The following is a 22,381-nucleotide window of genomic DNA, read 5'->3' as shown; positions in this document are numbered from 1 at the left end:
GGGCGAGGCGTGATCGAGTCCCTCAAATGGACCGATCCCTGACTTAATCGCACCCATCAGGCCTTTGCAGCTTTATGCTGATGGGGGTTACCAGCTGAGAATTAGGAGACTTGAGGGTACCCCTAATTATGGTCCCCGACAACAGTATACCTGCGTCCGGGGTGGTGTGATAGGAGGCGCCGGAGTCAGCCACCCAGTCAGCCACCGTGGTGGGTGGGGCCAGCGTCATTGTGGAGGAGTTGGCGAGAGACTGTGCGTCCCACCCATTGGTCCAGGGCCCCCACACGGGCTGGGCCGGAGGCCCCGGGAGGGGAAGGAGCCTTGCCGAGGCAGGGGAGGGGCCGAAGGCGCAGCAGGCGGTGGAGTGGCAAAGAAGACCTGCGGAGGGGTGGTGGGGCGAGGAGTCGAGGCACACGCGGATGGCCCGGGCCACATGTGGATGGTGCCAGTCCACGGCTTGTAGAGGGATGGCCACTGAGAGCCACTCGGAGAGCTGCCCCGGCCACCCGACGTGCCAACGCGACCACCCTTGCGACCGCGGCTACGGCCGCGACCGCGACCCCCCGGAGCCAGTAGGCTGCCGATAAGCTCCAGGGGCGGCGCTGCTAGTGGCGGATGCAAGACGAAAATTCAGGGGGCCCAAAAAGACCACATGAGAGCCATGATTTTCTAGTTCGCCAAGTCCGTCGACCGCAGGGGACAAGTCATATCGTTGCGACGAGCGAGATCTAACTTGTCGAGCGGATCGACGTCACGATAAAAACATGACAAGGGATGGAGGCGTCCGGAAGGGGCGAAGTCGGGTGGCGTCGCATCGGGAATGGGTCGGCGACAGAAACGGGGCAGCGAGCAGTCTGGTTTAGGTGATGCCGGGAAGATTATAGTCAGACTGGTAGATGCAAGGACTGGACCGAGAGAATCCGGCGAGCAGACTCATAACATGATTGTTTTAAACCATGTTCTAAACCTCTAGAGCTAACTGTTAACTGATTTTAGGTGGGTTGGAGCATCTAACAACTAATACTTATTTGAGGGGTATAGCTAACAATCAGTTGATCCATTCTAAACCTCTTGACTAATTTTAGCAACTAGCTATTAGTTATAAAGTTTTAGAACAAGACTTTATACTATCTAAAACTTTGATTTTTTCTACACTTAATACTAAATAATCATTAGTCATAAAAGGATGTACAAAACTGAGAGGGGGGCATGACCCACTTTACCTCTCCCTTGGATCCGCCTCTGGTGAGGAGGTGTTGCCATACCCCTGTAAATGGTATGACCCGGAGCATGGTCTTATACTTGTTGTTTGACTTGTGACCGTTTGATTTCGGTTGAGAGCCAAGACCAGGATCGAGGGCTGTACCTTTTTAAGCACTATTTTGAGCCACGTTGTTGGAAATCCTCTTAGACCGTCTCTAATGAACAACGTAAAATATGAGACACAGAACCGTAAATAACATGTTTGATAATGTTTTTAAAATAAAGTTTGGGACATTGCGATAAAATAGCGTTGAAGATAGCCTTGCATCGTGTTTCACTTTCCCATTTGCCACCCAACAATTATCGAAATCTTCAAATACCGGCCCAGACCGACCATCCCACTGGCTGTACCGTTTCGGCTTCTTTCTGCTCTTCCCGAGCGTGAAAGGAAACCGAGACCACCATACCCCCCCGCTCCGCTGCTCCGGAACCCTCGCCGTGAGGTCACCGCCGATGGCCGGGGACTCGTCCCCTTCCCCGGCCTCCGCACCTGTCCAGGTGCGCTGCGCTGGTTGCCGTAGCATCCTCGCTGTCGGCCTCGGTGTAACTGAATTCATCTGCCCCAAGTGCCGCATGGCGCAGCGCCTCCCGCCACAGCTCATGGCCAAGTCCACCTCGCCCTCGTCGCCTCTGCCCAAAGCCCCCTCGAAGCCTTCTCTGCCTCCTACGCAGCCCCGGATGGGTGCGCCGTCGGCTCAGGGGGTGGACCCCACGAAGATCCAGCTCCCCTGTGCGGGCTGCCAGGCCGTCCTCAACGTGCCCCACGGTCTCGCCCGCTTCCGCTGTCCGCAGTGTGGCGTCGACCTTGCCGTGGACCACGCCAAGCTACAAAACTTCCTCGCCGCCTCCAACAGCGCCACGTCATCAGGCCATGCCCCGACCTCGGTGAGGACGCAGCCGCCTCTGGCGACATTCCTCTCCGTGTTGCCGCTGCAGCTAGTGCCTGGTGCAACAATTTCCATGGTGCTGCCTGCCGCTGAACCACATGAGGAGATCAATGAGGTACGCTGTTGTGTGATCATGTAAGTATCTGGTGAAGTAACGTCTGGACATCAACACGAAGGGTGAACAGTGGGGATGAGTGACATTGTACTCTCTATACGATAACATATTGCAGCAATTCTATAATGAAACAGAAACATTGGAGTGGGGAATTCTGCTTTTGATTTTGCAATTTTTTCTGTTGTAAAAGAGAGCAATTCATAGGGGTGGGGGTGAAGGGTGGTGGTGGTGGGGACATAATCTGAAGAGTTTCATTTATATACTTCGAGTGCAGAATTGTACGTTTTGTCAATTTGTAGTGGTCAACGCAGGGAACAAATATCTGAGCTGTGCACTCTTCTTTCATCCAGCAGTGCATGGTGTTCTTCTTCCATTTGTGGTAGTTCAATTCGCTGGCCAATAAGCACTTCTAGGTTTCCAGATTTGTGGTGCATGTTAGCTCAGTTCATATTAGACAGTTTTCTGATTGTCTATGCACTTAGTGCACATTTTTGTTGTTGTAGGTTGAAGGCTTTGTATAATGTTGTAAATTTGCACAATATGTTTCTTGGTTTATGCGTAGCATTCTCCATTGTTAAAGTATGATAATTGCATGCGAAATTCCATGAGGTTTTATCATAAACATTCAGCTTGTTTTTTATGTTTTATTGTACTAGTGTCTTAGGTCCCAATGATTGCTTCATAATTATATCAAGAAGGTTGCAATCTTTGACTTACTGGGACTTTGTCAAGCAGGTTGCCATTGATGTTGAGCGTGATGAAGATGAAGGTGGCACTGTTGGAGAAACTTTTACTGACTATGTAAATAATCTATCCATGACTTAGATGCTGAGTGCGCACTTGCAGAATTGCTTTCTATGCGTATAGATATCTTTTGTCCAACTGATTGTGAGTTTGGCTATGTTTACACTTATTTCCAGAGGCCTTCCAAGCTATCACTTGGTCTATCTCATCCAGATCCAGTTGTAGAAACTTCTTCTCTGTCAGCTGTACAACCTCCTGAACCAACTTACTGCTTGAATATCATGGACGAATTAGATGAGACAAATGCATTGTCTTGTTTGCAAATTGAAACAATAGTTTATGCTTGTCAGGTTGGTTACCATCCTATGATTATTGTATGGAGTTCTTATAATATATCATTTGTAAATATTTGCGTTGTTATATTACAGAGGCATCTTCATCATCTCCCTACTGGCCATAGAGCAGGTTTTTTCATTGGTGATGGGGCTGGCGTTGGTAAGGGCCGAACAATTGCTGGGTTAATCTGGGAAAATTGGCAGCAGGGAAGGCATAAAGCAGTGTAAGACTTGAAAAATCATATTCATCAGCTAATCATGATGATTTTTCCAACAATTTCTTAAGTTATGGCTGCTTTCTTCATTGCTTGATCTTAGCTGTTGGTTGCAATCCAGGTGGGTATCTGTTGGTTCTGACTTAAAGTATGATGCTCGAAGAGATTTGGATGATGTTGGTGCTAAGTGTGTCCAAGGTGCGAGACCTTTTCACTTTGAGTTGCAACTGATTTATACTGCACCTTCAACGATATGTTATTTTGATATAACATTTGTCGAGAATGCTTGGATTAGTGTCACAGTGATGAGGAAATAAAGTTATTGAATAACAAATGCTTGAATCAGCAGTGGTGCTCCTGAATAGAGTTATTGAATAATTTCTAGGAGTTGGGAGGTCCTTGATGAATTTTGTTGCTGATAATATTTAAGCATCCAGTCTGGTCTAGTCCTTTGTATCATCAAAGGGACACACAATTAGTCAAGTATCAGAAGAACTTGCTTTCTAGCTGTTAAGCAGATTGATTTATCTATATCTTTTATTGGTATTTACAACTGATATCGGTATATTTATTATGCAGTGCACCCTTTAAATAAGTTACCTTATTCTAAGCTAGATTCGAAGGCCATTGGAATTAAGAATGGAGTAATTTTTGTAACTTATAGTAGCCTAATAGCATCGTCTGAGAGAGGCCGCTCCCGTTTGCAGCAATTGGTTCAATGGTGTGGGCAAGAGTTTGATGGTCTTCTTGTATTTGATGAGGTAACATATTTCACTTGAATTATCATCATTTGATATAATACCAATTTACAGCCAGATATGCATACCTGAATATGTGATGTATGCTGATTGCTGAAACAATGTCTCTTGCAGTGCCACAAGGCCAAAAATCTGATTCCTGATGCCGGAAGCCAGCCCACTCGCACTGGTAAAACAGTTCTTGAGATCCAGGTGTGTGATTAATAGCTCGAGCCTGTCGTAATCTGGTTGGGAAGAAAATCTATGATCTTTTTATTTCCAATTTAGTGTCTTGTCATCACGAAATATTAGAGAATCTATGCTTAATACTGAAAAATTCTTTGTGATTACATTAGTGAATTATCCTTGTAGGAATCATTTTCTCTTAAACAGAGTTTTTGGTGCATAATTCAAAGGAAATTCAAGGCACAATTCATTTAAAAGATGCTGTAAATCTGATTCTGTTTGTTCAGTTTGAGAGGATCAATTCAAGGCACATTCAAGAAGATGCTGCAATCTGATTCTGTTTGTCAAGTTTTTGGTGCATAATTTAATGGAAATTCAAGACACAATACATTAGTGGATTGTCTTATAAGGCCTGATTGGTTCCTCACATTAGTATTGTATTGTATTAGGGGTTATGCAGCATACCTTTAATCTGCATAAGGCTGTGTAATTAGCTGTTGTTTGGTTCATCTGAATAGGAAAGCTATAGTGTTATGCGTGTGATTGGTTCCTTGTGTAAGTGGTCAGTCAGACACAGCCTAACCTCGGGCTGTAGAATGGTTGCTGAAGGAGGGTGCAGAGCTGGATACACACTATTTGGCCTAATTGGGGTGAATGGCACTACAGGGGCATGGATAAGGGGCTGTGCAGGCAACCAACCAGACCCATAGAGACCATTTACCCTTAAATAGCGCAAGAATTATTTTATTTATTTGCGCTAGCCAGGATTCAAATATCATTGTGACATGACCAAACATGGCAGGAAAAGTTGCACGAGGCTCGGGTTGTTTACTGTTCAGCAACTGGTGCATCAGAACCACGAAATTTGGGCTATATGGTTCGTCTTGGACTTTGGGGTGAAGGAACATCATTTCAAACTTTTCCACAATTTTTAGGTTTGTTGCTTCATCCTTTCATGAGAACATTTCCTTTTGTTTTAAGTTCTTTTATCAAGTTATCCTGCACCCAATAAGACAACAAGTAATTGGTGCGCCCATGCTAGTTTGCCTGTTCTCTTAATCAGTTGGAATGAGCATATCTTTTATGGATCACTAAAACATATCATACTAGCAGAGCAGTAGGGACAAGTTTGGTTTACCTGTTCTCTTAATAACTCAAGCTGCACTGAGTTTTAATTATCATTTAAGAAGTGGGACTAGTGCTGTAGTTTAAGTTATGTTATGCTATGCTTGTCACTTATTGCTTCATGTTTTGTTCAGGACTAGTCTTTATACTTGAATCCCATGCCTTGAATTGCTTGCTTCTGTATGTTCTGTGATTCATTATAAACCTAAATGCAGTTGCTCAGATTTATACGAACTTTTTAGGTGCTCTTGAGAAAGGTGGTGTGGGAGCACTTGAACTTGTTGCCATGGACATGAAAGCTAGGTAGCATTTCTTCTGACTTCTGCTGAGTTTCAATTGCTATGTACAGATGGGTAGCTTGTTGAGTACTATCATTAAACTGTTGCAGGGGTATGTATGTATGCCGTACATTAAGTTACAAAGGGGCTGATTTTTATATAGTGGAGGCTCCACTTGAGGAAAGAATGATGGTAAGCCCATACGGTATTGACAAGCTTTTTGCATTGAAACTAAACAAAATTTAATCATATTCTCTGCCTTACGACTGGGTAACATCGGGTCCTATACTCCTATTATTTTTCTTTTACCAAAAGTTTCTGTGTAACATGAAAGGTGTATGTACAGCAAGTTAATGCTGTAATGTTGTTATATTGTAACTACACAGCGTGCCTAATCATCTAAAGACTACCAAATATCCTGTGCAAATCCAGGACAACATATCTAACTCTATTCATTTTTATTTTTGTGGTGGCCTATCCAAACTTGCTCGGGACTCCCCCCCCCCCCTCCAAAAAAAATAGTAACATCCATGTGCAACTTCAGCTTCTGTAACTATTCCTAGGCTGCGGATCTATATGCAGCTCATGATAAAGTTTCTCATCTTATTTGTAATTCAGAACATGTACAGAAGAGCAGCTGAATTCTGGGCTGAACTGCGCCTTGAACTTTTATCAGCAAGTGAATTATTTGCTGATGGCAATTCAAATCAAATATGGCGATTGTATTGGGCCAGCCATCAGGTATTGCTTCCTTACCTCTCCAAAATGAGTTTGAATGGAATTTTATGGCCTTTGCATACTTCACCTTGACAATCCATGTGTGTATTGTTTTCCAACATAACATCACCCCCATGTGTGGCATATTTGAACTTGAGAAACAATTCTAAATTTTAAATTAGTACAGTGTGCAATGCAGATAACAATTGCCTAACATGCTTAAATACTTGCTGTTCGTTATGCTTCATAACTGATGAACTATGTTTTACAGCGTTTCTTCAGGCACATGTGCATGTCTGCAAAGGTACCTGCTGTTGTGAGGTTAGCTAAAGAGGCCTTGGCAGAGAACAAATGTGTGGTGATTGGCCTTCAGAGCACTGGAGAAGCTAGAACTGAAGAAGCTGTCACAAAATATGTCTGTTCACATTTTCTACTGAACACTTCAATTCTTTTTCATTTGTAGCAAACACAGATCTTTGCAAATTAGATTACTGCTCCAAAAATCTAAAGTTTCTTTGAAATTTAAATCAGGGAGTTGAAATGGAAGACTTTGTTTCTGGCCCTCGGGAGCTTCTTCTTAAGTTGGTAGAAGAAAACTACCCTTTACCTCCAAAACCTGATTCTTTTCAGCAAGGTTTGTTGCTGTTATTTCAGCATGTAAATCTCATCCAGTTGTTACCATCCTTGGGCACAACTTGTTTGCAAACTATTGTGTAATGCTTAAAATGCTGGTACCTGTAAGTTTATGATCAATGATCTTTCCTTCTGCTAAATATGCCTGCCATATTCTAAAATCTGTTCCCACTTGTGCAAGCAAAGTCATGCTCTGGGGTTTGATCCTTTCTCATCTAGCTAATAGGTGTTAATATCTGGTAGAAAAGAGTATTAAATATTTTCATCGTGCCTAGTTATTTATATTAAAATTCTGCATCTTGTTTTCTCAATTCTTATGATTTTTCTTGTTGCCTGCTCTGTTGTGATTTTTTTTATATAAATTCTTATATTAGGTGAAGAAACAGTCACAGAGATTCAGCGTAAACGTGCACTGGATGTATCATTTAAAGGGCGAGTTAGGAAAGTAGCGAAAGTGGTAGATGTGAGCGATGACGACACCGATGATTATTCTCCATGTAAGTTTCCTGATAATGGCATGATTTTTCTTTCATGTTTTTCACCATGTAGCAAACAAATGTTATTTACATGGTGTCCCACTTACGCCTACAAGTATGGCTTTACTGAAATAAAATGTATTAACTGGAAAAAACCTTCTTAGAGAAACAGAAAGTAATCAGTGAAGGGATTAATAGGTACGAAACATTAACTTGCCCTGTAAGCATTGCAGACCCGTTATGAAACAATTGAGATGGATGCACGAAACTGTGTTCGAGAAAAAGGAAAATAATGATGACTAGATGTTAAATGTTCCAAGATGTCCCTGGTAGGCAGATGGACATTGGGACTTTCCATGTGATACTTAGTATATTAGGCATAAAAAATTCCAGCTATAAATGAACACCCAAGAAACAATTCGATGTGCTTTCTTAGATGAGTTGGTTGTTGGAATAAGTCTCGTGGTCTGTGGGTAGAGGACAGCAGGCAAGGCAGCACAACAGCAGGCAGGACGGCACCTTTCCTTACTGCAGTTTTTTGACTGCTTTAAGGACAACAGGAATCCTTACTAAAATTTAGACTGCTTTAAGGACAACATGAATCCTTACTGCAGTTTTGACTGCTTTAAGGACATCAGGTTGAGTTTGAGTAGAGTACAACAGTGCTTTGCTATAGTTCTTTAGTATGAAGGACAACAACATCTTTTTTAGTATCTAGAGGACAGCAGGAGCTTTTCACTGTCCTCCTTTAGCATCTAGAGAACAGCAAGGACATCAACATCTCTAATACTGCAGAGTAGTGTGTAGTGCAGCCCCTAGGGCTATAAATATGTGTCCCCAACCCTTAGATGGGTATGACATTGTGTAGTGTTTGAGAAAATAAACAGAAAATCGCTCCAGCTCATTGTGTCATCTCGATGAGAGTAAGAGTCCTGTTGCTTACATTGGTGTGTTGGAATAAGGCTGGAGCTAAACATCTTGAGAACTTAGGCCTAAAGGTCGCACTTAATATGACCATGGCATAATTTTGTGGGTGTGGAGTCCCCCTGCAGTTTTTTCTAGCTGTGGCCTTCCTCTGTTTATCAGTTCTATTGGGCTGAAGCTTAGCTGCAGGACAGTGTGTGCGTGCGTGTGTTTTTATCTTGCCTTCTGAGGCTCTGCACCTTGGCCCATTTTGGATCTTTTCTTCTCTAAATAAATGATGCACAGCTCTCCCGCGCTTTCGAAAAAAAAGAAGCTATTATATCTCTGAATGATCCTGCTGTACACTATCAACAATGGTGCTTGCTGTGTGCATGCTATATCGCTACAGCCTGAGCCTGAATCTACATAGCCATACTTGTTGATCAACTACTTCGAGGCATCTTGATCAAATTTCACCCTAATAGCCATTGCAGTATTGTTGTAATTCACAATATTTTTTAAGAAAATACCGTATAGGAATTGCTACTCAAAATATCATCCTGTAGACCATGTAGGAGGAATGTCCTAGATGACTAAGATTTCCAAACAGAGGGAGTACCTGAGGATCAGAGGAAGTATACTATACCATATAGAAATTGCAACTCTATATATACACAGGCGCCTCAAGCCTTAGGCCCCTTGGTTGTTTGCACAGTTGCCCTCATCTGTTCTCTCCCTCACATTCGTACATGTTGCTTTTGAACTGTTAGTTCAAGGTGTGGCACAAGAAGAGCTGAATTCTCTCATTATTCTTGGGATCTGTACCTTATGGAAGCATCACAATAAATGTGTCTTTGATAAGAAAAAGCCTAACGTGGACATTGCTATTAGAGAAGCTGATCAGGAAAGAGAGATGTGAGAGATGGCTGGAGCAAGGAAACTGTTCCTTTTGACTGGCCCCATCCCTGGTCTGAAAGTGTTCTACCTAGTCCTTTGTTTGCTGTTGGTCGTAGTTTTTTTGTAGTTTTTTGTCGTGGATGAATTTGTGTATGCCTGTGTCTGGCCGCCATAAGGAGGCCGACTGCTGTACTGGCCCTCTAGGGCCCCTATATTTCTTCTTAATTTAATGATGTGCAGTTCTGCACTTTTGGGAAAAAACTGTTAGCTACAGGAGATGAGAGGAAGTACCTGTTTTTAGGTCTGGCTTCTATAAGATAAGTATGCCATAATTTTGTGGATGAAGTAAGGAATAATCTAATCTACTATATATAAATATGCCATAATTTTATGGATGAAGTAAGGAATAATCTAATCTACTATATATAAGTATGCCAGAACTTTGTGACTGAAGCAAGGAATAATCTAATCCACCAAATCAGGTTGTTCAGACTTCAGAACTTCTTCAGTGCTTGTTCAGTTGCGTCTGGATCGAAGGGGGTTGAGGGTGATTAAATCCCCTTGTAGTCAAAATTGAATAGAAGGGGATTTAATCACCCTCAATCCCCTTCGATCCAGATGCAACCGAACAAGGCCTCAAGTGGACGAGCACACCTCCATCTCATGCTTACCTTTCAACCAAAGTAGTCATATCAGTAGATCAGTACTATTCTTACATGGATGCTTTCCATTAACAACATTAATCTTCTAATACTTCTAAATTTTTCAGCTGAGTCAGATCATGAATCAACAGAATCTGATGAGGAGTTCCACATGTGTCAAATTTGCAACACAGAGGAGGTGACTTTTCTTCCTTAGTATTTAAATAAAAGTTTAATGCCATCTCTACCTTTTTAATCTTTTGTGAATTTCTCTTTACAATATCTGATCTATCAGGAGCAGAGCCTGTTGCTTCATTGTTCTGGTTGTTCTCGGCATGTTCACCCTCATTGTCTAACACCACCATGGACTGGGACGATTACGGATGATTGGGCATGCTACACGTGCAAGATAGTAGAAGACGAGGAAAAGAAGCAAGATGCCCATGTAGCTGATTGTTTAAAGAGGTGCGTATTTGTTAGACGAATCATGATCCTTATAACTTATGCTCAATGGCCATCTCCTCGTGAGCTGTGTGTTTGCAAGAAATTACTGGTTCAAGCTGCTGACAAAGGTTAACCTCCAGAATTTCACTCCTCATGTCTATGAAGAGAATACCATGCTCTGGTGGAAAAGATGTAGTGATCAGTTGCATGGAATTGCCAGAAAAGGACTAAACTCGCTTATCAGTCTCAGCCTCTGGATATTGTGGAAACACTGAAACGTCTGTGTTTTTGACGGCCTTGCTCCCTGCCTTAATGAAGCCATCAAGAGAACTGACGAGGAAAGGGACCTGTGGGTGTTAGGAGGGGCTACAAACTTAGATCTCTTAACAGCCCCAATCCCAGGTCTTTAGGTCATAGTAGTTTCTGGTTCCTTTTATTTATGGATGTATTTTTGTTTCTTTGTTTTCGACCACCGTAATGGGGGTCTTCCTGTACTGATCCATTTTGGATCCTTTTTCTCTTCCTTCTTAATGAAAAGATGCACATGTCTCTTGCGCGTTCGAGAAAAAAAAACTTATGCTCAATGGCCCCACTTTATGCTAGTTACTTTTGTGATTTGTAGGTACGATTCTGCAGTAGAGAAAAAGTTGAAGATTTTGGATATAATAAGTTCCTTGGATCTCCCTAATAATCCTTTGGATGATATCATTGATCAGGTATTTTTGGTTTGTTGGCAGTAATAATGTTGAACATTACTATCCATACTGTTTCTCAAGTTTGTGATATTTTCTTTTTGGCATTTTATTCATGTATGGTATCAAAAGATAAACTGTAGAGATAGCTTTCAGCATCTTAGTTCGTTTCATGGAATCACACAATGGAACCAACTCTAGGAGTGGTTGCCTGCAAACTGCCATTTGACAGAGGCTCCCCTGTGTTATGGGGGTTGGAGGCCCAGCCCACCTGCTTCTCATGGTAAGGGATAAGGTTAGGAAAGAGATTAGATCAGATTACTTCCTCATTGGACACGCTATAGTAAGTAATCTAATCTCTTCCTAGTCCTTATCCCTTCCCATGAGAGGCAGGTGGGCTGGGGCGCTGGGTCTCCGGACCCATAGCACCTTGGAAATTGTTCTAGGAGCTGCTGGGGCCCAATTGTAATGTAGTTGTGGGGTTAGTCCTGCATTGAGAGTGTAAAGTGTAGAGTTATAGCATTATATCTTTGATAGTGAGAATGTAGCAACTCCACATTATTTTTTTGTGAAGCAAGTATCATGCAAGTTGTTTTTCATACACATGTAGGCGTTATGCTTAGGATGAGATTTTGTTAAAACTGGGACCTTTAGATTCTGTGAAGGTTCCCAATTGGCTAAGTAGTTTCTACGAATTCATTGGTTTATATTATGTCTCTTCGTGTTCTTTATTTTGTCTTCTATATATATATATGCTTCTCTTCTTTTTCCAAAATGGTATGTGTTGGTACCCTGAATACGGGGTACCCACCCCTGCTATGTTAAGGTGAGATCTCGGTGGTCACCATTGAGGATTCCACGGGCAACCAACACGGGGCTAAGGCCCACCATATGGAGTCGTGGCCAGCCCAGGCTTGTCTCCTGGGCTGGATCGCCGTCTCCACCAAACCCCATAAAGGGAAGGAATCAAGAACTTCAGCTATAGGTCTGGGATCCTGCAAATAGGACCCAGACCTCCTTGTGGGCTCGTTAGATTCCTGGACAAAGGGGACCGGAGGGGACACAAAGCCCCGGAGGAAAAGGCACTCTCTAGCTACAACACTAAGCCTCCAGAATGGCTCCGGGTATGGAAAACACCATCCAGACCTCAGGCCAGGTGAGGTCCGGTGTTGCCACGTATCCAAACATGGGCGGTCGGAGCCTGGACCCCCTCGAGTACGGTCCGAGCTCACAGACAGAGAAGGCTTGGGAATGCCATGTCATCGCTCATTCCGGTGCCTGTCCCTTATCCAAGCAGGGGTCCGGTGCCAACATGTGGCCAGACGCCCCTATCGTAAGCCACCAGACGATGCCTGACAAAAGCCTCTGACATAGGGCCTGCCAGTATTGAGTACAGATGGGACACTTACTTACCCACGCCAACACTGAGTAGCGTATCCCCTGCATTAAATGCGCGCGGCGCGTCAGGTCTGTAACGTGCAGCTTTTACTATTGCCTGCATGTTACCGAGGCAAAGAGCATTGGCCCAATGCACCGCTTGGGCGCCCTTCATCGTGACTTCACTGTTCTTCGTGCGTTATGAGGCATGAAGGGACGGGTGGAGGAGACGAGTCGACATCGCCCACACCTACGCACGACAGCGTATCAGACTACATCGCAACCTACCTCAAGGGCTGCGTGCGTACTCTGATAAGACAAAACAAGAGGATAGGAATAGGATGTCAGGAGCCTGTGCGAGACCAACAAGGGATACACGCTCAGGAAGATCTAGTGTTGTCAGCTACTCATCTCTATCCAATATTTTCCCGTTCTGCATTGTAAACCCTCTTAGGCCCACCTGTCGGGGCCTAAGCTCCCTTGTATTGTGCCTCAGACTATAAAAGGGAGAGCACTTGCTCCGTAGCGGGGGAGGTCGATTTACACTCAGACCTTCGACCCTCAAGTTCTCAAGCAATACGACTCATAGTGGATGTAGGATATTACGCTCCGGCGGCCTGAACCACTCTAAACCCTTGTGTTCTTGTGTCCATCTAGAAGGCCAGGCAAACACCTAAGCCTACTCATCCGAGGACTAGGGCGGGTGCAACCCGCCACCCGGTCGGAGGATTCACCCCTCCGACAGTATGTATTGTAGATGCTTGTTACATGCGGGTACCAGCCTATCAGGCTAATGCCTTGCATATACATTCTAAAGCAGCAACAGGGGTTGTTGGAGGGGCCAAACTATTTGTTTACTCTTTGAATAAGGGATGCTTGGTAAGTTAAGCTGTCATTGATTAGGTAAGGTTCAAATCATCCCAAGGATGAGCCTGTCACCTTATCATAAAGCAAGGTATTCCCAGTCCCAGCCAATCATCTCTACCCCTGCTGCCTGTGGTTTTGCTGCTTGAATCGTAAATAATGTATCTCTAAACTGAAGGAAATAGATAACTCAACAGTGCTGTCCCTAAGGAAGAACATGTGTTATTTTTATCCCCTTCATCTTATGGGCCCTGATGGGCTGGATATGACATTCGTATATCTCAACTTGAGCTGTCCCAATATAGAGCTCTAGCACCTGCTAATTAAAAATTAATGTTTTGTGGCATCCATTTTGGCTGAAAGACAATATCTTTTTCATTGAGTTTGCTTTGTTCCTCTAAGTTCTGTTCATCATCTAGTATCCTTTTGTTTTATGTCGTTTCACTTCTTCATATGTTGGTGTAGAACATGAACATGAACATGAAAGCAATGATAAGCAACATGATTTGCGTATAAGATCTTAATTCAGTCTATTCTTAGGCCCACATACTCTTAGCATTAGACTGTACATGCATTAAGATCTTTCCACATTTGTGATCTTGTAGCTAGGGGAACCTGACAATGTTGCTGAAATAACTGGGCGTCGTGGCATGCTAGTAAGAGCTTTGGATGGGAAAGGCGTGGTTTATCAGGCGCGGAACGCGTGAGATAACTCACTTATGCCATTATGTTTTATGATCTGGACTTCTGGCTCAGCAAATTTCATGTATATTTGTTCATTACTTTGTAGGAAAGAAGTCTCGATGGAGATGATTAATATGCACGAAAAGCAGCAGTTTATGGATGACAAAAAACTAATTGCAATTATATCTGAAGCAGGGTCAGCTGGTGTTTCTCTCCATGCTGATAGAAGGGCAAAAAACCAGGTCTTACGTTGCTCCATTTCATCCATATGTGACAATTATGCCAGAAGCCAATCTATCAAAATAACGCTCAAACTGCTTGCGTTAATTTTGCAGAGAAGAAGAGTACACATAACACTTGAACTCCCTTGGAGTGCAGATCGTGCAATACAGCAGTTTGGGAGGACCCATCGTTCTAATCAAACTTCTGCCCCTCAATATAGGTTCAATATTTATTTTTATGAAGTATTTCTTGTACATTTGAATTTTGATTGCACTCTGTTGGCTGCTGCACTTCACTTGGATGAGGATTTTGTGGTATTGTTTCCTTGAAAATGAAGACTGAAAGGGTGTAGAACCAGATCGGAGTTCTTTGGAGGAATTGAAAAAAGCACCTGCAATGATAACTAGAAGTTAGAACATGAACATTGTCAACAATCGAATGTAGGTGCAGGACTCCTTTTTATGTGCTGGTAACTACTGATGGCTGCCGACTAACCTAAAATAATTAATGACTTTTTAAAGCATTATATTATATGCAGTAATATGAATGACAGTCTCTATTTGTTTTCTCATATGTTGGAATGCACATGAGATTGCTTTATCAATATTGGTTTGTTATATAACCAGCAAATTTATGTGCAGTCTTATTTAGTTGTCTATTTGGAAATATTTTTTTTCCCACAAATGTGATGTCAGAGTAGTTGTGCATCAGTCAAATGTTGAGATAATCAAGTGAACCGTTTTTTTTAGTGTGGGGAAATATTGTTTAAAAAAGTGGTCGTGGCTCCGGTCTCAGTTGTCACATGTTTGATTAATACTAATTCACATTGCAAACTGTTTCAAATGATGCATGAACCAGATAAAATTGTTTATATATCTGAAAAAATTGGACCTCCACTGTAGGCTTCTTTTTACAAATCTTGGTGGTGAAAAGCGATTTGCATCAATTGTGGCAAAAAGGCTAGAGTCTCTTGGTGCTTTAACACAAGGAGATCGCAGGTTTTTGACGATTTCATATAAATTGGGATAAAAAAAATGAGCCAGAGCATTTTTAATACAAGATTTCTACTTTTGCAGGGCTGGGCCTTCTTTGAGTGCTTTTAACTATGATAGCAACTATGGGAAAAAGGCATTAACCATGATGTATAGGGGAATAATGGAACAGGTTTATACTATTACAATTAATTTTATGGTATTTCCTATTTTGTGTGTACAGCATTCTAAAAGTTGGTTTCAAGGTGATCAGGATTCTTTTCCAGTTGTTCCTCCGGGGTGTTCTGATGATGAAACTAGCATCCAAGAATTCATCAATGAAGCAAAAGCTGCTCTAGTATCAGTTGGAATTATTAGGGATGCTTTCATATGTAAGTTAATTGAAAATCATTTTTAACTTAAGTTTATGAAGGCTATGCCTGGTGCGTTGGTGAGAGCTGTCTCACTGGGTCACCAGATCACGTGCTGAAAGCAATGTCTTCGCATTTGTTGGGGCCTTTTCTAGACCTCACTAATCTAGGAGCCTCCACCATTGGGTCTGCCCTTTTAACTTAAGTTTATGCTTGTTTTGCTAATTTGCTAACATACCACTAACCTTTTGTTCTGGTTTTGTTGCTTCTAGTGAAGTTTCCTAACTGCTCATATTTCACCATTTTTCCCCACATAATCACAAATAAGAATGCTTGGTATCTTCTATCTGTTTGTATACTTCTTTTGATATTGTTGAATTGAAGATAAAAGCTTTTCCTATGATATGTGTTATTTATTAGTTTCTCACTGGTATTTATTTATGTATCTACTGTAGTAACTGTACCGACGGACTTCTTAGCAGCCCTTGAAATGCTACAATTTATGAAGCATATTGATAATTGATTGAACAGCACATGAGAACTATAAGCAAAGGAAAACCCAGTGCCGGACTTCCACATGAGTGGGGTCTGGGGAAACAGTATATGAGAACTACGATTTTACAAATTGTATGCTTAAGAATTGAGCAATTACCCAGTTGGTTGAGCCCCCTGTCAAGGAGGCCGACCACCCACCCTCAATGCCTGATGTTTGCAAAGTGGAACTGCCCCCCTAGCCATCCAGGGTTATGTGTTATTCTACATATAATTAAGTTATTAAAAATATGGCTCACTAAATGATTTTTCTCAGGCAATGGAAAAGATCCAGGGAAGCTTTCTGGTCGGATTGTAGATTCAGATATGCATGATGTTGCTCGTTTTCTCAACCGCCTTTTGGGGTTGTCTCCAAACATCCAAAACAGGTGACTTTGCATGATCCACATATCTTCAAAGAGTTGGTTGACCGTTCTAATACATTCAATGTAACAGGTTGTTTGATCTTTTTACAAGTATACTTGATATTGTCCTTCACAATGCAAGGATAGAAGGGCAGCTAGATTCTGGAATTGTTGATATCAAAGCTAAGAATGTTGAAATGACAGAATCACCTAGGGTAATGTTTATTGTGATGACATTTGCTTTGGCAGCTTTATTTCATTAACCATCAATGAATGTTGTCCATGCAGACTGTTCACACTGATAGCTTGTCTGGTGCTTTGACGGTACTATTTACTTTCACCATTGACCGGGGAGTTACTTGGGAGGTATGCAAACAGTCCTGGAGCGCCATCGTTTGCTTTTCCTTGAGAACTTTGACATTCTTGTAGTTTTATTTAAATGCAATCCATGTTGAAAACTGTTTTTACCTGCATAATTCCTTTTTTGAACATATTGTGTAAAGTCGGCAAAAACGATGCTTGAGGAAAGGGAGAAATTTGGTGCTGGTACTTCCATTGATGGCTTTTACGAGTCCAGAAGGGAATGGATGGGGAGAAGGCACTTCATTCTATCTTTGGAAGGGTATGTTCTGTATGATTACCAATATCTCACTTGTTAGTTATTTCGTGTGCTATATATTAGCATTGCTGAAATAAGGTCCACATACATATATAAGGAGCGCAAGAGAGATTAATAAGGACCTGGAAAGAAGAATCTCGTGTTAAGGTTACTCTTTTTCTGTAGAACTATATCTACACACTATAATATAGCTGTATTTTAGGATTTTGATTTACCCAAATGTGTAATTTAGCACACATAAATTGAAGTCAAAATGGAAGACAAGTCAATGAAAAGGAAAACAAAAAGAAGCCTTATTGTTTCCTTGAGGACTATGGTGCATCTTTAATTCTTTATAAAAGAGGAGAGACAAGACAATTTCTTTTTTCTGTTTGCAAACGGCAAGGGCTGGAATGAGGTGATAAAGACTTGCAAGTATGAAACAACCATATGCATGAATAAAAAATATTAAGTTTACTGTAATGTACCGTTATTTATTTGATTAAATGTTAGGGCTTGATGTGTTCTGAATTCTTATTGCACCAGCTCAACTGAAGGAATGTACAAAATAATCCGGCCTGCTATTGGTGAAGCATTGAGGTACTTCTGAATAATAATAATTTTTTTCTTGGCAAAGTGTTGGGTCGTCGCCCCCTTGATGACGCGTCTTATCGTGGTCTGGGCACAATGTTAAGGACTAGGTTGGCATTTCCTTAGTGGCGCGCTACATCGGTGTCCAAATGTAGTGAAAAGTGAGCAAGCATCTTCGCATCTTTAGACGGGTGCAAAGGGTAAGGAAGCTAGTTGAACCAACTAGGTTCCGTGTAGGCAGTTGGAACGTAGGGTCCCTAACAGGTAAGTTACGAGAACTAGCTGATGTAGCAATTAGGAGACATGTAAGTATTCAATGTTTTGAGGAGACTAAATTGAAGGGCTAGAAGGCGAAGGAGGTGGAGGATACTGGCTTCAAACGTTGGTACATGGGGGCAACTTCAGGGAGGAATGGTGTCAGTATCTTGATGGACCAGAGCCTTAAGGATGGCGTCGTTGATGTTAAGAGGCAAAGTGACCGGATTTATCCTAGTCCGACTGGTAGTTGGAGATGTGGCTCTGAATGTGATCAGTGCTTATGCCCCTCAAGTAGGTCTTAGTGAAAGCACCAAGAGGCAGTTTTGGGAAGATCTAGATAACATTGTTACACTTAGCGGACTGTATATATAGTCCTAATGTAATGGGTCTTAGCCCAACCCATGTACTTGTCTATATATTAATACAACCCCTACTTATTTAGGGTTAGGGTTTCTACCTCTAACATGCTATCAAGCCTCTCTCGTCTTCCCTCCCTCCCACCCTCTCCTAGCAGTAGCCGCTAGTCATCTCCCCCCTCATGGTCGGGCTTTCCTGTGAGGCCATTGCCACCAACACGTCCAGCGCGGCTGCGCGACCCCCACTGTGCCTGCTGCCGGTGCCCCCTTTCCCTACGCGGGCGCGCCCCTCCCCTTCGTTCCTGGCGCCACCGACCTTCCCATCGACGTGGACGACCTTCCTGGCGACGACCCCCTCCACCAGCAACGTGCTAGTGATTCCCTCTCTCAGTATCGCGTTGGTGACCCCTCTCCCAACGCGCGCGCCTGCCACTCTTCCAGCGGCGTCCTTATTCTCTCCACTCCCGTCGCCGCCAGTTGTCCACCCGTCATGGCTCCCCTACCTCGCGACGTCCTCCTCCCCCAACTTCGCGCCGGCGACCCCACCCCTTTCGCGTGCGCCTGACACCTCCTTGTCGGCGATTTGTCTGTCTCTACCACATCTGCGACCAGGGTTCAAACCGGATTGAGGACAAAAAACGGTACACACCAATAACCGATTAATCGCGATAAATCAGTGAAAACCGGTAGAAACTGGCTGAAATCAAAATCAACCCAATTTTGAATTCTAAACGGTTCAAAACCGATTAATCGGTTGATAAGATCGATTAATCGGCTCGTGGCCTGATAAACCGGCGGCACAGAAGCAGAAACCGAGCCATATGTTTTTTTTGCAAATAAAGCACATCGAGGTCCCATATTTTGAACAAAAGATGACCCCAAATATTATCACAAGTCTAATAACATTACATGACATTGTTTCATAGTTCACAAACAACATCGAAGATACAAATACAGCCTCTGTCGAAGATCATTCCCACGGGGGTGCATTCCATTGATATTGTGCTTGTGCCATATTGTACTCTTCCGTTGACAGCAACATAATACCTTGCTCACGCATTAACTGTGCCTTGTACTCTGTCCAAGTCTGACCGGTCCACGTAGAAGTTGTACTCCACAACTCCACCAACATTTGATAGTACTCACGGTCCTCCCATTGGTACACCCACCTCATTGGTTGCTGTGTCACTCACCAACTAGATAATTCACATAGGGAAGTAGGGGTGAAGACGAACTTTGTCTTTCATTGTTAGAATCGGGGGTCCTAGAAGGTGTTCTCCCAAACACGACACGAACACCACCTTGGGACAAGCCACCACCCGTCTCATACGTGCCACCGCTTGTGCGAGCACGCCTCCTAAGACCCCCCCTCGACGCACGCAATGTGGCCTGTAACTCAGCATCATCGAAACCACGATGCGAACCCGCCACTTGCAAGTTTTGTGCCTCTTCTGCTACTCTTGCTTTCCTTTTAGCATGGACCTTGTCAATCTCCCGTCGAAAGTAATCGGCAATGTCTGGCGGAACGTTGCGACAACCTTGCACATTCCCCTACGCGATGCAAGGTGTTGCTTGAAACGTGTAGCACCACCCCCTTCCACTATTTCTTGCAATACTTGCACTTGAATCCAGTATATATGTTGTCCCTGTGTTCCCATACTGGATCGATCTGATCCGACATCTCTGAAAATAACAACAATATTACAAGTATTATTACTTTATTAGCCCACATAACAAGTAGCGGTGCTGATTTCAAAGGATTTGAAGCCAAAAGGGGAAAAACTCTCCCTAACCCTATCCATTACTCGACGGGCCGACTTATCAACATCTCTGGCCGATTAATAAGTCAGTGCGCTCGGCTAGAAGACAAAGCCGACCGATTAGCCGGTGACTAGTCGACCGATTTATCAGATAAAATTGGTGATTAATCGGTAAAATGAGCGGCTTACGTACTGAGTGAAACTTGTTTGCCATAATATTTATAAGAAAATTGTCATCAATATTTTTTCATTTTTTTTCAAAATTCCACAAATTCAAAATTTGAAACCGGTGATACGGACAAACCACCCGACGACGATTAACGGCTAGCCGGTCGGCTAGTCGGATTAGCCGATCGATTTGATGACCCTTATTAGTGCCCACTCGCCAGGACCCCCACCTCCCTACCTACGCAGGCCTTCCCACTAGGACACCTCTACGCGCTCGCACAACACTTCCCCACTCTGGCCGCCCTGTTGCTTCTCTCTCCCGCGTGGGCCCTCGTGGCCATGTTTAGTGTCGACGCTCCCGCACTGTCCTCCTCCGTCGCCAACACACACCCTCACACCATCTGTTGGCGAGCAGCCCCTCCTGCTGTTGGGGCCCTCACTTGGGAGCATGAGCGCAGTGCGGTGGGTGCCCTCACCTTCTTGCCTCCTCCGTTGTTGAGCCCTCTTCGGTGGCCCCAGTGCCACCATCTTCCTCTGAGTCTGAGGCCGTGGTCGCTATGTGTTGGATGACCACGTCTTCGTCGACGCTCTTTCCCATCCTGGCACCGGATGGGCAACGTGGTGGTCTCGTTGATCCTCGACACCCTCACCGTCGAACTCTAGGATGTCGTCCACAAGCAGGGGCACCACTCGTCAGGCCTGGGTTGACCTCGAGGCTCAGTTTCTCGGCAACCAGGAGTCCTGCGCCGTCCACCTCGACGCCTCTTTCCGGCTATTCTCTCAAGGGCACCTCTCCGTCACGAAGTACTGTGGCTGGATGAAGGGCATAGCTGGCTCTCTCCGAGACCTTAGTGAGCCCTCGACCTTTTGCGTGGTTTCAATCGGTGCTACAACCACCTGGAGGCCTTCATCAAGCCCTATGTGCCCTTCTCTTCCTTCCACGACGTCCGCAACTAGCTACTTCTCGAGGAGCTCACCCTAGACGTTGAGTCCCCCGCGTCCACCACGGCTTTCTACGACGCGTCCTCGGTTAGCTAGCCCTTGTCCTCCGACACCCGAGGTAGTTGCACCGTCTTGCCACCCTTACTCCTAGATTCCCTTGTTCGGCTCCCAAACTTCGGAGGCGGTTGCCAACAACACAAGGGTAGCCGCGGTGGCGGTGGCCCTCCCCATGGTTGCCCCACTGGGCGCGGCGTTCCCATGTACCTGTCCTTCTACGACCCCTGGACTGGGACCATCTCCATAGGATCGGGCCCAACCATGGGCGCTTCCTCGATGCGTCCACCTCAACTAGTTCTGCTACACCCCACATGGTGCTGGTTCCCCTCCACCATTTGCGCGCCCTTTTCACCACCAATCATTAGCTCCGCCTCTCCTTAAACTCCTGGGGACCACCGCCTCGCCCACTTGGTCCCCGTGGGGTGGCGGCTATGATCATCAGTCTCTGCCGGCTCGTTCATCATCATGACGCTGACATCACCTCCCACCACGTCGGACTGGGTGATGGACTCTGGGCCCTCCTACCACCACTCTTGGTGCCAACACATTATCTCACTCCCATCATCATCCATCCCTTTCATACTATATTATTGTGGGAAACTGTTCCACCCTCTCGGTTACCTTAGTAGGTGATTCAATTCTTCCGGGATTGTTCCACCTCAAAAACATTCTTGTTGCACCCCACATCATCCAGAATCTTCTTTCTATTTGTCGGTTCACCACCGACAACTCTTGTTCTATTGTGTTTGATCCTTTTTGGTTTATCTGTGAAGGATCAGGCTACTAGGATCCTTCTCACCCGATGTGACAGCTCGGGGCCGCTGTATACACTTCGACTACCTGCTACCTCTACTGCCACGTCCTCCTTGCATGCCTTGGCTGCCATCACATGGCATTGGCCTCGGACTCGGACGTCCTGGGCTCGATGTCATGTCCAAGCTGTTTAGCAGCCCTGCCATCTCTTGAAGCAGGGGCCAT

At 44.1% G+C, this 22,381-nt stretch overlaps 1 protein-coding gene across 1 annotated transcript in view; it reads left to right on the top strand.

The window, feature by feature from the left end:
• Positions 1–1,599: 1,599 nt before the first annotated feature.
• LOC100502351 (protein FORGETTER 1) overlaps positions 1,600–22,381 on the top strand; it is a 34,439-nt gene continuing 13,657 nt past the window's right edge. The window contains exons 1-28 of the mRNA XM_020545214.3: positions 1,600–2,265; positions 3,001–3,066; positions 3,186–3,359; positions 3,438–3,568; positions 3,681–3,757; positions 4,139–4,320; positions 4,432–4,509; positions 5,285–5,417; positions 5,850–5,910; positions 5,996–6,077; positions 6,504–6,626; positions 6,874–7,017; positions 7,134–7,236; positions 7,610–7,732; positions 10,281–10,351; positions 10,448–10,617; positions 11,219–11,312; positions 14,135–14,232; positions 14,320–14,455; positions 14,549–14,655; positions 15,338–15,433; positions 15,512–15,599; positions 15,681–15,798; positions 16,586–16,697; positions 16,765–16,888; positions 16,962–17,039; positions 17,177–17,295; positions 17,818–17,871. Of these exons, the coding sequence (XP_020400803.1) occupies positions 1,717–2,265; positions 3,001–3,066; positions 3,186–3,359; positions 3,438–3,568; positions 3,681–3,757; positions 4,139–4,320; positions 4,432–4,509; positions 5,285–5,417; positions 5,850–5,910; positions 5,996–6,077; positions 6,504–6,626; positions 6,874–7,017; positions 7,134–7,236; positions 7,610–7,732; positions 10,281–10,351; positions 10,448–10,617; positions 11,219–11,312; positions 14,135–14,232; positions 14,320–14,455; positions 14,549–14,655; positions 15,338–15,433; positions 15,512–15,599; positions 15,681–15,798; positions 16,586–16,697; positions 16,765–16,888; positions 16,962–17,039; positions 17,177–17,295; positions 17,818–17,871 (3,491 nt within the window). The 5' untranslated portion in view covers positions 1,600–1,716. The remainder of the gene's footprint in view (positions 2,266–3,000; positions 3,067–3,185; positions 3,360–3,437; positions 3,569–3,680; positions 3,758–4,138; positions 4,321–4,431; positions 4,510–5,284; positions 5,418–5,849; positions 5,911–5,995; positions 6,078–6,503; positions 6,627–6,873; positions 7,018–7,133; positions 7,237–7,609; positions 7,733–10,280; positions 10,352–10,447; positions 10,618–11,218; positions 11,313–14,134; positions 14,233–14,319; positions 14,456–14,548; positions 14,656–15,337; positions 15,434–15,511; positions 15,600–15,680; positions 15,799–16,585; positions 16,698–16,764; positions 16,889–16,961; positions 17,040–17,176; positions 17,296–17,817; positions 17,872–22,381) is intronic.

This window comes from Zea mays, chromosome 10 (assembly GCF_902167145.1).
Source record: "Zea mays cultivar B73 chromosome 10, Zm-B73-REFERENCE-NAM-5.0, whole genome shotgun sequence".
In the NCBI taxonomy this organism is placed as follows: Eukaryota; Viridiplantae; Streptophyta; class Magnoliopsida; order Poales; family Poaceae; genus Zea; species Zea mays.
The sequence above is the reverse complement of the archived record's forward strand: the minus strand, read 5'-3'. Positions and strand labels throughout refer to the sequence as shown.